Source organism: Phascolarctos cinereus, unplaced genomic scaffold (assembly GCF_003287225.1).
Source record: "Phascolarctos cinereus isolate Bilbo 61053 unplaced genomic scaffold, phaCin_HiC Scaffold_1;HRSCAF=81, whole genome shotgun sequence".
NCBI lineage: Eukaryota > Metazoa > Chordata > Mammalia > Diprotodontia > Phascolarctidae > Phascolarctos > Phascolarctos cinereus.
The window spans coordinates 209,846,000-209,863,757 of record NW_027555514.1 but is presented as its reverse complement, the minus strand read 5'-3'; the positions used below and the strand labels follow the sequence as shown (position 1 = coordinate 209,863,757).

The window sequence follows — 17,758 nt, the reverse complement described above, 5'->3', positions numbered from 1 at the left end:
ATCCCTTATGTTTCTAAGTTTGGACAAGCACTCTGAACATAGTTATAAAATTATTTTTCTTAGTGACTTATTTTTCTCTATTGACATAGATCTAAACTTAAGGAAAATTGATCATAGTCTTGTTGAATCGTTTCTATTGTGTCTGACTGTCTGCGATTCCATTCGGGGCTTTCCTGGCAAAGATATTAGAGTGGTTTGCCATTTCCTGCTCCAGATCATTTGATAGATGAGGAACTGGGGCAAATGGTTAATTGACTTTCCCAGGGTCATATAGTTAGGGTCTGAGGTTGGATTTGAATTTGGGTCCTTCTGACTCCAGGGCCAGCGCTCTATCCACTGCCCACCCAGCTGCCCCAATTATAGGCTTGGCTTCTAACAAAGATGGTGTACTGAGGGCACACTCTTCCTTTTTACCTCCTCAGTGCTTTGACTGGTGAATGGCAGGAAAAAAGCAGGACAAGAAAGAAAAAAAGAGTAGCTGTCCTTGCAAAACAACAACAAAAAAACTTGAGGCTAGAGTTTCCTCTTAGGAAAGTGAGGGAGGTGGATGGACAATAACACACTTCTTAGGAAGTTGTGGAGAATATATACCTGATGTTCAGTGGTATGAGCCCTTACAATGGGTGCCCCCATGAGAAATGTAAAATCTCAGCTATATCTGTCTCAAGATAGTCTAATGTTCTGATTTTGGTTCTAGGTGACCCAAAGCAAGTGTCCTGTTCCTCCAACAGTATTGAGTTCTGTGACCTTTAAACAAAATTGTAGGCATTACAGAGATTATTGCAATATGGAGAAGGGAGGTAAGAAAGATTTTAACACTGTGGAGAAGGGAGGGCCTGAAGGTGATAAGGAGTCTGACTCTTCCAACCTGTGCATAGATCATAAATGATCTATGAGAACAAGCTGAGACAAGTAGCTAGTACTGTCATAACTCATTTAAAGAAGATAGCCTAAGGTGAGCCAAAATCACAATGACATTAGCATTTATTACTATACCGACAGCGTTTGCCACTGCAACAGAAGTCACATGGAAGCCACAGTCATTTTGTCCAAATTACAAACAGGGAAATAAATAAAACTTGTTTTTAGGAAACTGGTAACCGAGTGACTGACATCTGGCAAGGAAACCTGCTTAGGGTAATAGATAAATGTGGAGTAGAAGTGACCCAACTTGCCATGTGCCTCCAGCTTTTAAGATTGAGCCACTTGCTTGTGGCTATGATTATAGGATGAGGTAAAATTTAATGAGAAAGGAGCTAAAACACTGAGAATTCAAGAATAAGGAGTTTAGGCATGGACTAGCCAGAGAGTGAGATGAACACTTCCAGCTTTCTCCATCGACTCAAGGGCTTGTAGAGTCTGCAGACATGCGCTTGACATGTTCCAGGTGGGCATGTTCTGCAGCCTCCAGGTCAGCATCATATTTGGCCAAGATTTTGAGGAGAGGCCGAATCCTCATCCACCATTGCTCCTTAGGGATCCTGTGTCTGTAGAGAAATAAGATAGGGCCAACTGGCAGCCTCCAAGCACCACAGTCACTTGTAAAAAATAAATCTAGGGGGTCCAGGACTTGTCATGCAGAAGAGAATATTTTGGAAAGGGATTTAGTAAAAGAGACTCAGCATTCTTAAGGAAGAGGCATGAGGCTGGGGAGATATAAGGAAGAGTTTTTTGGAACTGGGATAAAGGTACTCACTCAAAGTCTGTTTCTTCTTTGAGGTCAGATAGTGGTTGGAAGATCAAGGCCCTCTTACGCATCCCCAGTACACAAGCTGAGTCATGTGAATTGGCAAAAACACGTCCTGCAATAAGAGTTTGTCAATAAGGTTCTCATCCCGTAAAGTGCTGGGTGGATTCCAGGCCCCTCCCCCCACTTTAGCCTCACCTACCATTACGGATACTTTCTTGGATTTTTGTTGATATCCAGGTCATAGCTTTGGCTCCCATCTTGGTAGCAAAGTTTCTGTCAAATGGACTTGGACTTCCACCCTAAAAACAGTACAGGGGAAAGTTGAGAAAAAAGAGCCATGGGTTAAGAGGAAGAAATTTTGAGGTGCATATTAGGTGGGAGGATAAGATACTGGAAACCCAAGCAGGGGAATTACTTGAAATCTTTTTGAACTAGGAAATAAATGCAAGGGCTCAGTTCATAAGTAGTTTATCAAGCCCTTGCTGTTGCTGTGCATGTTTGGTCTGTTGAGGGGAAGACGATGGCAGGGGAGCCTTCTCTCTGGTATCCTATGGCCACCTGGCTCTGTGCTGGCACTCTAAGCCTATCCATTTACTGTGGGAATGCCACTCAGGGCAGTGTCCCCACCCTTGTTAGTCTAACTACACTTGCTATTGTCTTAGGGAAGAAGATATTAAAGCTTTTCCTGGGACGGGAGGATGTAGATGATAAATGAGGAAAAATGGAATTTGGTTAAGAGGGGACAGGGTCAGCCCTAGGCAAAAGTGTGAAGTAGGCAAAATTCATCCATTTATGGCACGTTCCCCTCCTTCGTAACACACACATTTTCTATGTTCCTTTTAACTATTTCCCCATCAAGGCTCTCAGCCAGTCCTGTGTTTGTGGCCTAGAGGAAAGGATTTGAAACCTTTTCACCGTGGACTTCATCTTTTACGCCAGATGTTCAACATTTGCCTGAATAAGCAACAGTAGATAATGAGCTCAGCTAGAGGGGATGGGGGTAGGGCATGGAGTGGTGTACAAGCCTCCCATAATAGGGTCCTCTACACCAGGGGGCCAACATGGTGAAAAGCTGGTTATAAATAGAACCATGCTGTGCTCACTGTCATTCTAAGGTCAGGCCAGGACTTATATTCAGCAACGAAGTGTGATATAATAGAACGAGTGGTGTATCAGGGAGTTGGGAAACCTAGGTTCTTGTCCATACTGCATGAACCTGGGCTACTCAGTTTGCCTCCCTAAGCCTGTTTCTTCAGTTATAAAATGCAGATGATACTTGCACTATTCTGCCCCATGGGGTTGTGGAGAAAGTGCTAGCTAAGTAGGAACTGTTATTCATCGTTTAAAGTGTTAGGTTTTCAATATGTTGTTTCTTCCTTGTGCTTTTGGTTCAGGGAGAGGGAAATAGTAAGAACCTTTCCTTGAAGCCCTACCCTATAAGGTCACCTAATTATCCAATGTCTTGACTTGACACTGAGGAGAGGAGTGAGGGAAAGAAGCTAGTGGACTTTGGGAGTGGGCCACAAGGGGGCCATCGTCCTAGCAGGTGAGACTTCAGAGAGGTGGCTTTTCCAGGTCAAAGGGTTAGAAGGGGGAGGGGGTTAAAACATCGTGGCAGGGGCTGGGATCTTGACAATGGAGAAGGGAGGGTCTGGGGACAGGTATGAGTTCCCCCACCTGTTGCATGTGGCCCAGTATATTCTTCCTGCTGTCGAAGATGCCTTTCCCCTCTTCTGAGTACAGGTTGAAGATAAAATCAGTTGTATAATTTTCATTGCACTTCTCGTTCCTGCTGAGCAGAGGCTACGATCCAGCAGCTGCAGCTCCGCCTTCCCATTTCCTCCCCCATTTATCCGTTGTGGGCTTTGTGCCTGCCTCCCTCCCTCCCTCCATCAGTGACTGACAGATGATAGGACTTCCCTTTCCTGTCCTTTCCATTCTCTTATGAAACATTTTCATAACGATGGGCCCTCACGCAGGTTTACCCTGAATTCTGACTTTTTTTCTGTTCTCTGGAGGAAGCATGGGAAATGGGGGCAAAAAATACCTTACAACCAATCCCCTCTTCACTGTCGACTTCATCTTTTGCACCAGATGTTCAACATTTGCCTGAATGAGCAACAGTAGATCATGAGCTCAGCTGGGAGAGGGGATAAGGGTAGGGCACAGAATAGTGGACAAGTACTTAAATTCTCCCTTCCTCCCATAATAGGGTCCTAGATATGAGGGGGCCAACATGGTGAAAAGCTGGTGGCACACGGAATCCACAGATCAACTGTGCTCGGTGTCATTCTAGGGTCAGGCCAGAACTTATATTCAGCAATGAGAACTAGGAAAGGGAAACCCTGGAATGAAAGGCACAGCTTTGCTCTGAGCTCCTTTCCCTTCTCTAGTGGCTTTAAGTTCCCATCTCCTATTTGGGCTGAATATGTTTTGGTGAACCTGATTAAAATGCTACTGTTTAGGTGTTTGTGTGCTAGAGACCATGTGAGATGTAGTTATCCATCAAATGGGAAGATGCAGGCCACCCTTGCTTTAGGTTTGGCGCCTGCCCCAGCTGCCCACCTTCCTCCCCAGGGCTTCTGGCGATTTTGTTCTCTAACAGGCTTCCATCTAACGGCTTCATGGCCTTTTTACTTCTTCCTCAATATGGAGGATAATAAACAGCATGTCCTTTCCTCTTTCTTACCCTCATACTTCCTATATGTAAAGTGGGAGTCTGAGCTCCAGCTCAAAAAGGGGATGGCCTGGCTGTGTAGCATGGAGAAGGGGGTCACTCAGGTGGGTAGTTGAAAAGATTCCTAAATGGACATTAGCATCCCCCTTCTAGGCTTCCTGCTGTATTCCACACAGAGGTCAATCAATCAGTCCTTATTCTTGAACTCTGGATGCTTCTAGGGTTCCCTGAGAGCTGGAGTGGGGTGGTTATCAGTGGAGTCAGAGATTGGGCAGGTATGGACTTGCTGTCCAGGTCCTAGCCTGGGCTCCCACCTGCAAGTCATGGATATTGAAGGGCTCTTCAAAGATGTAAGCAGCATCAGCCCCAGCTGCTAACCCTGCCATGGTAGCCAGGTAGCCGCAGTAACCACCCATGGTCTCAATGATGAACACACGTCGCTTGGTACCTTCTGCTGACTGCTTGATTCGGTCACAGGTCTAGGGAAAAGGGTAGGGAATGGTTAGAAATTCTTGTGGCTCCTCCAACTCCTTACCACTAATTCATAACAGGACATGTCACAGGCTCCACCCTCCCTAGGCTGCAGGTATCTCTAGCAAATTATCAAATCCAGCCCTCTGCTATCCAGTGGGGTAATCCACAAAAACCAATCTCCTGTAATGGAAATGTTGTAGCCTCTTTTCCCTTCTGCTCAGAGAAGGGAAGTCCTCCTATTTGAGGTCAGCCATGAAGAGACATTTGGTATGGGAATGCAACTGAGACATCTTCAGACTACTAAGGCATATATAAACGTCAGTGGGGAGGAGAATGGATGTTAGGAATGCAGTGATAACAAGCCCTCTCATTGTCTGAAGAAACAGAAGTACTTCCAAAGCACTGCCATCGCTTGCTTCAAGGGAAGAAAATTTGCCTCTTGTTCACTGTCTTTCTTCCCCCCCACCCAAATATGCCACACTCTTACTGATGGGGCCTTTGGGTATAGCAGCTGGCAAAAAGGGTGGCGGGGCCCTCACCATGCAAATAGCATTAAGCGCCGTGTCAGCTCCAACACTGAAGTCAGAGCCAGGGACATTGTTGGAAACGGTAGCAGGAATGACTACATAGGGGATGCAGAGCTCCTCAAACTTTGCACGGCCCTCCATCAACTCCAGAGCTCCTGTGTATGCCTGGGAGAGAATGGGTAGGGGAGAAGTGGAGAGAAGGAAGCAGAAAAGTTCACTGTCAAAAGGAATGGTCATAGTACAGAAAAGAGGCGTTAGAAGGAGGGTGGAAGAACAGTGTTAAGAATTCAGGTAGGGATTTTTCTCACCTCAAAGCCCCCAATAATGATCAGGCCTTGGATTTTAAACTTGGTGATGTTAGCACTGATCTCCTTAAAGAACTTCTTGGGCAGAGTCCTGGTAGATGCAATGAGCTTCAGGTAAGGATAAAAGAAAATCTAGAGGAGTACTTTTTACAGACAGAACCCTCCCACTGAAAAGGCCTCATAGTTGCACAAATCACAGACTTTCTGGTTAGTGTCTTTGCCCTCCTTGAAGCACCTTTGAGCTTGGATGATGGAAGGCCCAAAGATAGAAAGGTCTAGAGTTGAGAAAGGTGCAAACACTAATGACCCAGTAAGATGGTGCCCACTGTTGGTGGTTAAGCCCGAGTTTGAAGCAACAAAGCTCCAATGGCATAATCCTGAAAGGTTCTAATAATACCCACTTACCTCTTGGTTCCAAGTTTAGAGCCACCTTGCCCGGTCCAGCCTCCAACATAGGTCCAGCCAGCTTCCTCAATCTACAAGGGAAGAACACTCAGCACTGAGCTGGTTAAAAAAAGAAATGGGTAAAAAACAAACAGAATAGATACCTGAACCAAGATTGGTATCTTCTAGTTTTCCTCATTTTCTTTTTTTAGTTTTCCTCATTTTTAGAAGGAGCTTGACCCCACTTTTTTGAGTATCTCCCTCCCACCAGACTGTTGGAACTTGGGGAAAATGAAAATTTACTCCCCCATACCTATTCCTTCCCCCCCATGCCTCCTTTTTGGCTCCCAGAATCTGTGCCCTCCTCTCTAAGTCTTACTCCTCATACCTGACCCTTGGCCAGCCCCTCGAAGCCGTCATGTACAACCAGTACTTGGTTGCCTTGGATGAGGCCAATTCTTACAGAAGAACGAACAGCTGCATTCATGCCTGCAGCTGGGGCTCCTACATTCATCACAGCTATTACGTTCTTAACCTTGTGGGAGGGATAGGGGGAAGAGGAGGAGGGAGAAGGGGAGAGAGAGGGGGGAATATGAATCATTAAAGTGGGGGGGGTGGAGATCTTTGAAGGGATTTGTCTATTCTGTCCCATCAGAACATGTTCTAATTTCCCCTTCTGACTACAGTCCCAGGACCCCAGTGATCACTAATGCCAGTTACTATCATCATCTAATTATGAGAAACCCTTTTAGAAGGACCTGAGGACCTGTTAAATTTTTCACTCTCCCAGTACAGAGTGAAGAGACAGAAGTCCTTTCCCCTAACTGCTCCATCCCACCCCCACCTTTCCTTTGCAAAGAGAAATAAAGACATAGAAGAGTCAAGGGGTAGGGGCAATATATGTGGTTGGATCATGGGGAACCTGGGGAAGGGAAACACCCCAGAGGATACATGGGACAAGAGTACTGTCACTGGAAGCTGTGGTAAAAGCACCTGGGAGACTAGAGATGGAGGGAGGGGTCTTGGGGAATTGTAATAATCCTACAGGAAAGCATTAGGAGAAGCTGAATTGAAAAATTGGGTTGGTGGGTCTGTTAATACCTGGCTAATCACTGGGGCTTTGACATGAGCTAGCCGCGTGTATACATCCCAATTGTTCTGGAAGCTCCTGAAAGGAGGACAGGCAGAAGAGGAAAATATAATCATGTTAAATCCCTTGCCCAATAGCCTTGGGGACCCATCACTTTGACTACTTGCCCCAGTTGGGCATTAAAGCAGGCTAAGGGTCTGGGAAGAGACTCTAAGCTTAATTCTCCTGCTCCCTGTCTAACAGAAGCTGGTGACCCCTGAGAGCTTATTAGGAGGCACAGTGGTATAATAGAAATGAGCAATGTATTTGGAGTTAGAAGACCTGACCTCTGTAACCTTGGGAAAACTGTTTAATATCTCTGAGCCTCAACATAAAAAGATAAGTCTGGCCTGGATAACCTTCCAGCTTAAATACATGATCTCACAATCCTTAGGTTGGACAAGGCCTCCTGGTCACTCTTCAGTCATCTTCTTGAAGGAAGTAATTGGAGCCAACAGGATGAGGAAGAAGATTGGAAAGCCCATATCTTTTGTCAGAAGTTGCCATATGCAGACCTTTCTGGCATCTAATCCCTGTCCTTCCACAGTACCCACCCAGGTAGCTTCCTTGTCCCTTAACCATACTCTTACCGGCCTCTCAGCTTCATGGCATCATCAAACTTCTTATTTTGCATGGCCTTAGTCACATCTTTGGTCTGAAGGAGGAACACAGCCACAGTCACTGCTCCAGAATAGGAGTCTTTATGTCTGGATTTACATACCCAGAGAAGTCCCTTCCTCTTTGAGGAGGTCTTTTATATGGCCTCAGTTTTCCAAATTTCTCCCTGATTTTCCCCACCCAGGAGAAGAGTCTTGATTTTTTTTAAGTGATGGAAAAGAAAAAGTAGGGTTCTTTATTATGGATATCTTCCTCAGCTTTCAACATCCCAGCTTCACCAGTGTGGTGAACAACCAGACAATGTAAAAAAAAAAAAACAAAACCAAAACTCCTACCATCATCTACCTCTCTTGCTAGTTTTTGGAATTTGGAATTCCTGGGCCTGAGAGGAATGGTATCCTTGAGAGGATAACCTAGATTGGCACTGAGAATTAAACTCAAGTATTCTTGCCTCATCCCTAATGCTTATGATCTCCTCTCAGCCCTGTGGCCACAGTGGAAGAGGTATGGCTACCATCTCCCAAATGTCCCTTGGATTTCTACCTAAGACTCTGTCTCCTGGGAGTGAGATTTGGGGAGATACTCACCACTTGGACACATTCCATGAGTGGTAGACGCACAGCCTGGTTACCACAGAGGCTGACTACACAAGCAGGGGTATCTGGTGTTCCCTCCAATAATGCCATCACAGCCTCCATCCCCATTCTGCTACCCTGTGGGAATCAGGAGAGCAACCAGAGTCAAGGGTAGGGCCCTTTCTCTTGCCTCAGTTTAAGAAGAACCAAGGGACCAAAAACTCATCCCAAACAATATCTATGTTCTAAACTGAAGAACTGGGGCCTTGAATTCATTGTACTTTGTCTTAGTACCCACCATACAGCTAAAGATTAGCAATGCCACCAGACTAGGAAGGTCCTCAGAGAATTTCAGGGTCATATGATACTAGGATTTGTTACTTAGGAAGGTTGTCAAGTCTCCATCCTTGTCTTGGAACAAGAGAATGCTCTTCTGCCCAGAAGCAGGGGGAAAACACAACAGCAGAAGGCTAACCATTTGTGGTTGTGAGATCCCCATATACATCTGCACAGAAAAGGCCTTGTCAGTCAGGACTGGTTCAGATGTCTAGAGCTTCTCTTCAGTAAGCACTGCCAGGAGCAGGAGTTGGAAGGGCTATGTTTGGGAAGGATGGACTGGATTGAGAGGAACACAGATCTAAGATTTTCAGGCTTCCTCCCCATAGCACAGGGAAATTTGTTAGTTGCAGAGTATCTTGTCCCTACCTATTTACCTCATACTTGGCCCACTGGAAGATGGGAGAGGGACAGGGTTGAGAGGGAAAGTGTTAAAGAAGGAAACCAACAAATTGAGGCTTCTAGAGGGACAGGACAAGAAAACCCCATGGCTCCTACCAAAATTCGGTCAAAAGCTGAGGGGGTACCACCCCGCTGCACATGTCCCAGGACAGTGACGCGTGTATCATATCCCAAACGCTTCATCACCAGCTGTACAGAGGGAAAATTGAAGAAGAGATAGAGACAAGAGATATCAAGCAAGTCAAGAAGGAAAACAGCCACAGAAAGACTTGGGATGGGATGAATATACCTCTTACAATAATCAAACATTTTATAATAATGAAGGATAGAAAGAAGGAAAGATTAGGAAGGCACTGAGCTCTTCTGGGGATAAGCGGGTAGAAGAGCATAGGATGGGGTTACATAATGCTAAGGAAATTATAGACATCCTTAGGGGATAAGGAAACTAGGGATAAAAGGGATCAAGGATTAGAAGGCAAAGAGGAAGCGACAGAAGAAAGTGGATAGGAATGAAGGATCTGGGGACAGACAGAGACACAAAGAATCTAGGGGAATTCAGAGATCTGTAAGGAAGGAGGTGTGGGGATGGGTTAGGTGTGTTCACTGGGGACTCTCTGCCTCCAGCCACTAACACTCTTGATGTCCTCAGATGTGATGGGTTTCCCATGCCTGTCAATTGCTCCTTCAGCCACGATGATGATGTTGAGACGGGAACCACGACCCCTTGTCTGGCCAAGAATAGGAGACAGTCAGTGGGATAAGGGCAGTTCCGCAGAACAAGAATAGTTAGAAATGACAGTGAGACAACATGACTACTATGGAAGTGTTTTGCATAGCTGCGCATGTATAACCTATATCGAGTTGCTTGCCTTTTCAGTGAGGGTGGGTGGGGAGGGAGGAAGGGAGAAAATTTGGAACCCAAAGTTTTAAAAACACATGTTTAAAAAAAATGTTTTCACATGCAACGGGGAAATAAGAAATACAGGAAATGGGATATAGAAATCTATCCTGCCCTACAGGAAAGTAGAAGGGGAAGGGGATAAGAGAAGGGGGGGAGAGACAGAAGGGAGGGCAGACTAGGGGAAGGGATATTCAGAATGCATGCCATTTTGGGGTGGGGGGAGGGGCGAGATGAAAATTTGAAACTCAAAATCTTGTGGAAGTAAATGTTGAAAACTAAAAATAAATAAATTTAAAATAAAATAAAATAAAATAGTGACACTAGAAAAAAAATAAAAATGCCTTGGTATCTTCTGATTTAAAAAAAAAAAAGAAATGACAGTGAGATAAAGACAGAGAGATATATAGGGAGCCTTTACCTCAGTGAGCCGTCGGCAAAGATGATCCTCCCAATCATCATCTGGTGGACACTCAGGAACAAAAACCCAGTCAGCTCCACAGGCAATAGAGGTGATCAGGGCGAGGTACCTGGGGTGAGAACCAAAGAAGCCTCACTCCATAAATGTCTCCACCTAGTCAGGATCCTGCACCCAACCAGATGCTAACCTGTTCCCATCCCAGGTACAAATATTCTGTCCTCTAAAGACATCCCCCACACTATAATCAATCATCTACCCTAGACTGGCGAGAGGTCTGGGGTTTCCATAGGTAATTTGAGTTGATAAGGTCGAGGGCATCTTCTACTCTAATTCCGTCTCCAAAGGAATATCCAGGGAAACGTAATCCAGCCACCATGGCCCTCCAACCTCAGTGAGTGTGGGTATAGGCAGGAGTGTGGGATGAGCAGCATGAGGTCCTGAGTTGAAGCGCTTCTGTAAAACCCTTTAGACTAGAGGAGTATCTGTCCAATCCCTGCCCCCCTACAGTCACTCCAGAAGGAGGGGGTTGCTGTGGTATCTTTGTTAGACACGGGAATGAGAAAGTAGTACAAAGTCCTGAGTCCATGGGGGGGGGTGGTAAATGGATCAGGATGGAGCCCTTACCCACAGTGCCGGCCCATCACCTCCAATACAAAAGTCCTCTGGTGACTGCAAAAGATGAATATGAGAGAAGATCAGGAATTCTGATCACTGAGACCTGGATATCACTAGTAGGCTCTCCAGCCTGCCCCCTGGGACCCTGGAGGAACTATATTGCAGTGGACCCAGAAATCCAGATTGGGAATAAGGCAAAATTTCAAGAAGTCACTTCACTTCATTGATGGTATCTTGTGGCTTTCCTAGGCCTGAGGGAAACTGGTGGGAGAGAGTCAATTCTAAGACATAATTCATGATCCATTATACTCTACATCAGTTAGAGTGGGAAGGGAAGAGAAAGAAGGATTGGATTGAAATGAAATCTTCTAGAAGCTCTAGGAAGCACATCAAAATCTACTTTGGTGGGGTGAAGTAAGGGAGAGATGTTGGGGGTTCTTCAGAAATGACTCAGCCCTATCTCCAACCCTAGAGGGGTTCACATTGACTCTGGAAGCTCCAAGACTGAATATTCAAGGAATAGCCTGGAAGTCCTGAATTCACTGCCAAATGTTAAACTTGCGTTTAGTGAAATAGAAGGACAAGCTGGGTCATTTTGGTAAAGTTTAGTCCAAAAACTATCCTAGTCTTAGAAAGTGGTCGTCAAAGTTATTGCAGCCCCGAGATCCCAGTTAAGCAGCCGCTTCCAACCCTCTACCCTGCCACATCTCCCAGCTCTTAGCCCTTTTCCCACCTCTGGGCTGTGGTGGTGATAGCATCCACAATCTCTATGATACGGTGTAGGGCAGAATCAGTACCGATGGTCATGTCTGTGCCACAGAAGTCATTGTCGATGGAGCCAACCAAGCCCACAATGTTCAGGTAGCTGGACTTCTTCGCCTCTTCTTCTGTGATCTTGCCTTCAAGTAGGAAGCAGACCAAAAGCCATGTACATACTAGATACATATGGAATCCATAATGAAAAGGGAAGGAACCACAAACCCAAGAGTGGGCAGTGAAAAAGAAGGCAGAAGAAAAGGTCAGGATACAGTAGGGAACATTAACTGTTCTTTCCTGCTAGGCAATACTGTGCAGTGGATAAAGCACTGGACCTGAAGTCAGGAAGATCTGAGCTCAGATCCAGCCTCACTAGCTGCATGACGCTGGGCAAGTCACTTAACTCCCATTTACCTCAGTTTCTCATCTGTCCAATGGGAACATACTGGAGAAGGAAGTGGCAAACTACTGTAGCATCTTTGCCAAAAAAAACCCATGGAGTCACGTAGAGTTGGACATGACTGCATGACTGAACAACAGCAACTTCTAGGCAGTACCTTTCCAGCTGCAAAGTCAAGTTCTTGAGAACTGCTTAAAGAATTAGCAGGCATAGGGAGGGGAGAGTGGCACCAGAGTCTAGTGACTAGACCATGGTAGGGGCTTCTCACCTTCCTTCTGTAACTCGGCCAACAGGCTGCTCCATTCGGCACGGAAAGTGTCTGCTCCGGTGAGGCTGCCATCACCCCCAATGACACATAAATTGGTAATCCCAAGTTTCACAAGGTTGCGGGCAGCTTGAAGTCGGCCCGGACGTTCAAAGAAATCTTTGCACCGGGCGCTACCTATCACTGTGCCTCCCTGTGAGGAGAATCATTAGTTAGGCTCCTCGATGATATTGCTAAATTTATGTTCACCCTACTGGGCCAGTCCTAAGCCCAACTCTTCAGTGGGCCTACAGCGATTTATGGTCTCACCACCATCTCTGAGTCTCCCACCATCTTTTTGACCATGTCACTGCCCTGCTTAAGAAGTTCTAGTAGCTCTTTAGTGTCTTAGAACAGGGGCTCTTAATCTGAAGTCTGTGAACTTTTTTTAAAAAAGAAATATTTGCAAACTGTGTTTCGGTATAATTGGTTTCCTTTATCATCCAATGTATTTTATTTTATGGATTTAAAAACATGATTCTGAGTTCATAGGCTTCACCAGATTGCCATAGGATAACTAAGCTAGGACAAAAGGTCAAGAACCCCTGCCCTAGGATAAAATGCAGCTTCCTTTGTTGGGCATTTGAAGAGCTTCACAGTCTCACTCCAGCCTCTCTCCAGATGTACCTGCTGATCCCCAGACACCATATTCCATCTGCTGCCTCCAAGCCTGGGCTGCTCTCTCTGCTCCCCCATCTTTCACCCTGCTCCCTTGAATGCTCTGCTTGAGGGTTGCCTACTACAAGGAGCCTTTCCTGATTCTCCTAGTTGTTGGTGCTGCTGAGCCATGATTAAATTACTCGGCATTCATTTAGTATTTACTTTGTTGCACACGTGTTGTATCCTTCCAACGGAACGTAAACTCCTAAAGAGCAGGGACTATTTCATTTTCATTTTTGAACCTAGATCAGTACCTGGCACAGTGTACGTACTTAATATGTGCTTTCAAAATTAAATTATTAATTTGAATCTGTTCCTGCAGAAAGAAGTGTGTGTGTGTGTGTGTGTGTGTGTGTGTGTGTGTGTGTGTGTGTGTACACATGTGGTAGGGAGACACCATCAGGCTGTCTGTCCCCTGGTCTGAAGTCTTATCTGAAAGTTGATTCTCCCTCCCAGACAGCCTTTTGACTTGTGGTGTTTCCGAATTTCTTGAACCTTCCTAAGGCTATATGGAGAGAGTAGTAGATTTTTCTTTGTAACCTGGTATCACAGGATTGAACCTAAACTCCACTGGGGAGGTCACTGTTGTTGGATTTCAAGGTGGTTTTTTTTTTTTACTCTTCTATGACCTTTCCCATTCCACCACCTCCCCATTCATACCAGAATCTGTTCCTCATCCTTTCGATCCAAAGGAAAATACTAGGTACCAGGAACAGAAGCTACAGTGTCCAAGTTCAGGCAAAGATGAAGATACCTCTGACTCTGGAAATCTTCCTGGACCCCCAGAGTGCCATGGACACTTCTAGGGAGAGTGGTAGGCATGTGGGTTTTGTAAGAGCTTCATCAATTCTGAGGCAGCACTGATGTTAGAGAGTTTTTAGTATCTCTGCCCCGTCCTCAGAGTGTTTTGTAGAAGAAAGCCATCTGGGAAAACCCTAAGAACAGCCAGAGGCAGGCGCCAAGCCCCGGAGAAGGATTTAATTAGCTTTGAAGGAGGAGGGAGCTGGGGAAGGACACAGAGATAGGGGGAGGTGTGTAAGGCTATCTACTGCTTTCTTCGGTTCTGACTGTGGCATTTACTGGCTGGATGACTGGACAGCAAGACTGTTAATCTCTCTGGGTCACAGTTTCCTTATCTGTAAATTAAGAATAATTGGACTTGTGAAGCCTAACTTACAGGGTTGTAATAAAGACAACATTTTGTAAACACTTCCATGCCAATAAATTTAAGTTATCGTTATTATGTCTATAATTCATCACATGGGAATGAATATCGTTGCTCTGCTGGCCCTCAATAAACACATGGCATTCGGGTGGGGGGAGATGAGAGAGGGAGACACCTAACACAGCAATCTGAGCAGAGGCCATTCTGAGTGTGGTAGAAAAGCGATTATTTTTGGAGACCTAGTAAATTGTTGGAAGTTCTCTTGAAGGGCTGTCTGAGATATTACCTTGTAATGCCTCCCAATCTCCCTTCGCCCTGCCCCAAACTTTCTTCCCTGAAACCTAATCTCTATCACATGGTTAGTCCACAGGCTTTGGCTCTGCTACTGGATCCGACTCCTGCTCTCCAGTCAGGCTATTTTCAGGCCCAGACCTTCTCCACCATCCCAAAACAGATTCTGTTTATATGCCAGCTCCCAGATTCCTGTCCATGACCTTTCTCAAAAAGATCAAACTATCTTAGGGGTTGTCTCATGACCGTCCTCACACCAGAAAAACAAAATGAACTTGCAAAGCATAAAAAACAAATAGAAAATGTTGTCCCACTTCTGTCCTTGAAACTTTCCACCTCTAACCACTGGGTAGTGGAGCTTGAAAGAGAATCTAGACTCAAACCAAAATGCAGGGAGCCAGGGACAAAGGAAACATTGGCCGCAGGTCTCCTGGAACATACCAGCTGGACAATCATGGAAACACTTTCCCAGCTGGCCTCTTTGATGTGATGTTCACCATCTACCAGGCCTTGATAACCCTGTAGAACACAAAGGATCATAGATTTAGAGGCCATCTAGTACAACCCATTCAACTGAGAAACTGAGGCTCAGAGAGCTTACGCAAATTGCCCAAAGTACTCATGTTCCGTGACTCCAAATCCAGCGTTCTTTCCATTGCATCACACCATACATCCATTCAACTCCTGCTCCATTTTTAGGTCTGGTTTCAAGTTCTTAATTACCAAAGCCCCTGAGAATCAAGTGTCCTTTTTCAGCCCATGGGGAATCACCCATCTGTGTGCGGCATCCTCTTAAGTTCCTCTAGTTAGTTTCTGACGGGGGGCAAAACAGTTCTTGCTCTTAGTCCATGTAGACTGGGGAGCTTCTCTGTTCTTCCCCTTGCTCCTCAAGAAGGGGATGGCCAGCCTTTACTCAATATCCTCCCATACTTAACAGCAAGCAAATCCTATCCTTCAAATCTTAATCTCCCACCCACTTTATCCCTTATATTACAGTGCTCAAAGAAGATGGGTAACCAAGGGCCTTTCTGGAGGAGGCATGCCCTGATGAAGGAATGGAAGACTAGGGTATCAAAGGGCAAACAGACCCACCCAAAGGGGAACAAGAGGGATGAAGGCAGCAACAGAAAGGGAACTGAACTGAGAAGGTAGCTTTTCCGCTTTTCCAGGATGGGCTAATATCTCAGGATTAGGATCTGATCAAAGCAGAAGTTGGAGAACTAGCCAGTGAAATTTCTCCCATCCTGAGAAAAATTTTATTTAACTCTCAGATTGCCTCAGGTCTATTCCTAGATACACTCAGCTTACTGTGTTACTGACCTTCTCACCTCAACTCTTTTATCTCACTTTCCCTCTCTGAGGAAGAAACAAGAACAGGTGCATATGGAGATGCTGGCAAACAAGTCTCTTCTTTTTAAGTTCCCTATGCCCTGGAACCTTTAGGAAGCATGGCCCTATCATCTTGTCCATCAAGCTAGAAAGGACTGGCCTGAGAGGGAAAGTGTCATAAAGGACAGGTCAGGAGTCGGGGTGCTAAGTCAGGGATAGTCTTATTGATGACAAGAAGAGAGGAAACGGAAGAAATGGAAAATTTGGTCAAGGAATAAATGGTAAGTTTGTCCAAAAGTACATTTCTCTTCCCTATGAGACCTAAAATCAGGAAGAAAAAAATAAGATGAACTTGGGAGGGCCCTGTCACTTTTGGGGGAGGGAGGGAAGGTGGAAGAGAGGAGTTCCACAATATTTGCTCTATCCCTGGCGATATGAAGTAGAGCACATAAGACTGAGGAGAGAGCAGAATACAGAGGGAATGATAAGGAGCAGGATACCAACCTCATGGACAAAGAAAACCTTTGCTCCAGTGAAGAGTCCAACACGCACCACAGCTCGGACAGCAGCATTCATACCTGTGTAGAGAAGGAAGGAGAGAAATCGGGAGAAAACAGGGAATAAGGGGGTGGTAATGGGGGAGAATGGGAGTAAAACTCATCCAGGCTCCAGAAGAAGGAAGGTGATATTTTCCTGCAGGCTGTATTCTCTGAGTTTGGAATACCATCCTCATCTAAACCTATGAGAATGATCCATTTCTTCCTCTTCCATTTCAAAGTCATTAGAGACCCAGCCCCTTCCTAAAATCTCTGTGAATCCAAGATGATCTGGTCTGCCTTCTACACTAGTCCTACACATTTGATTTCCCTCCATGTTGACATGACTCCTCAGTGGGGTGTTTGAAAGGTCAGGTCCCTGTTGCTGGTCCAACCTGATTTTCCCAGGACCTCTACCCACATACAGTTGTGTGTGGCCAAAAGGGGGTAGAGAGAGGGGTCACAAACCTGGGATTCTGCAATCCACCCTTCCTTACACTGGTCAAAGGAGCTGTGGCTGAGTCAGCTGTTTCATTTTCTCTCCCTGAGTTCCTGGAGTCAGTCAATAAATCAACAAATACTTCTTGAGCATCACCTAAATCTTGATAACAGCTCCTGTCGCCGTAGCCCATCTGGAGAGGAATGAGGGCCCAAACCCCATGACATCACAAGCCCAAGGGGTAGCCCTAGAAACTCAATCAAGGGAGGGAACACATTCTGGAAGCTTTTCAGAAGGTATTTAATAATCCCAGGTGCTGTAAAGCAAAATAAGCTCGGGGTCATAGCAAAGCGGGCAGTGGATTAGGAAGGGTATAGCGCGGTCTAGCAAAGTCAGAACCAATGTGGAACTCCAGGTCTAGGAAGGTTCTGAAGACACAGGGATGAGCAAAGCCCTAAGGAGAAGTTGTGCATGGTGAGCAAGCACCACAAGCCACTCTATTGGTAGAGCTGGGGAGGTATGAGTTAATTCTCCACACTACCACAATACAAACTGGGGGCTGTCCTGAATGAGGGAACTTACTGGGCAGGCCTAAGGCAGTTTGGATTAACCTTGCCCCCAGGTAGACTGAGGTGACCCACACAGACATAAGCCTTTTGGGAAAGGAAAGTGGAAGAGCAGTTTTTAGGCTTTTGGTGGGGAACTCCTGAAACCCCAAGGAACCTCCTGGCTGACTGCTTTTTATCACCTTGCTGAATATTTTTATCTGTTTTTGTCATGCGTAAACTGCTTTCAAATTACTTAGAAACCGTTATTGGCTGAGAAGC

At 45.6% G+C, this 17,758-nt stretch overlaps 1 protein-coding gene across 2 annotated transcripts in view; it reads right to left on the bottom strand.

Annotated features, from left to right (window-relative positions):
- Positions 1 to 966: 966 nt before the first annotated feature.
- The window catches only part of PFKM (phosphofructokinase, muscle), a 50,650-nt gene continuing 33,858 nt past the window's right edge, over positions 967 to 17,758 (bottom strand). For both annotated transcript variants that reach the window (XM_020977149.1, XM_020977148.2), the window contains exons 3-23: positions 16,461 to 16,534; positions 15,069 to 15,146; positions 12,476 to 12,665; positions 11,785 to 11,950; positions 11,061 to 11,105; positions 10,437 to 10,545; positions 9,750 to 9,845; positions 9,214 to 9,306; positions 8,392 to 8,517; positions 7,777 to 7,841; positions 7,159 to 7,225; positions 6,446 to 6,592; positions 6,079 to 6,149; positions 5,677 to 5,764; positions 5,381 to 5,533; positions 4,682 to 4,846; positions 3,738 to 3,799; positions 3,368 to 3,479; positions 1,890 to 1,989; positions 1,697 to 1,802; positions 967 to 1,487 (exon numbers count right to left, since the gene is read on the bottom strand). In XM_020977149.1, the coding sequence (XP_020832808.1) occupies positions 1,343 to 1,487; positions 1,697 to 1,802; positions 1,890 to 1,989; positions 3,368 to 3,479; positions 3,738 to 3,799; positions 4,682 to 4,846; positions 5,381 to 5,533; positions 5,677 to 5,764; positions 6,079 to 6,149; positions 6,446 to 6,592; positions 7,159 to 7,225; positions 7,777 to 7,841; positions 8,392 to 8,517; positions 9,214 to 9,306; positions 9,750 to 9,845; positions 10,437 to 10,545; positions 11,061 to 11,105; positions 11,785 to 11,950; positions 12,476 to 12,665; positions 15,069 to 15,146; positions 16,461 to 16,534 (2,258 nt within the window). In that variant the 3' untranslated portion in view covers positions 967 to 1,342. The remainder of the gene's footprint in view (positions 1,488 to 1,696; positions 1,803 to 1,889; positions 1,990 to 3,367; positions 3,480 to 3,737; positions 3,800 to 4,681; positions 4,847 to 5,380; positions 5,534 to 5,676; positions 5,765 to 6,078; positions 6,150 to 6,445; positions 6,593 to 7,158; positions 7,226 to 7,776; positions 7,842 to 8,391; positions 8,518 to 9,213; positions 9,307 to 9,749; positions 9,846 to 10,436; positions 10,546 to 11,060; positions 11,106 to 11,784; positions 11,951 to 12,475; positions 12,666 to 15,068; positions 15,147 to 16,460; positions 16,535 to 17,758) is intronic.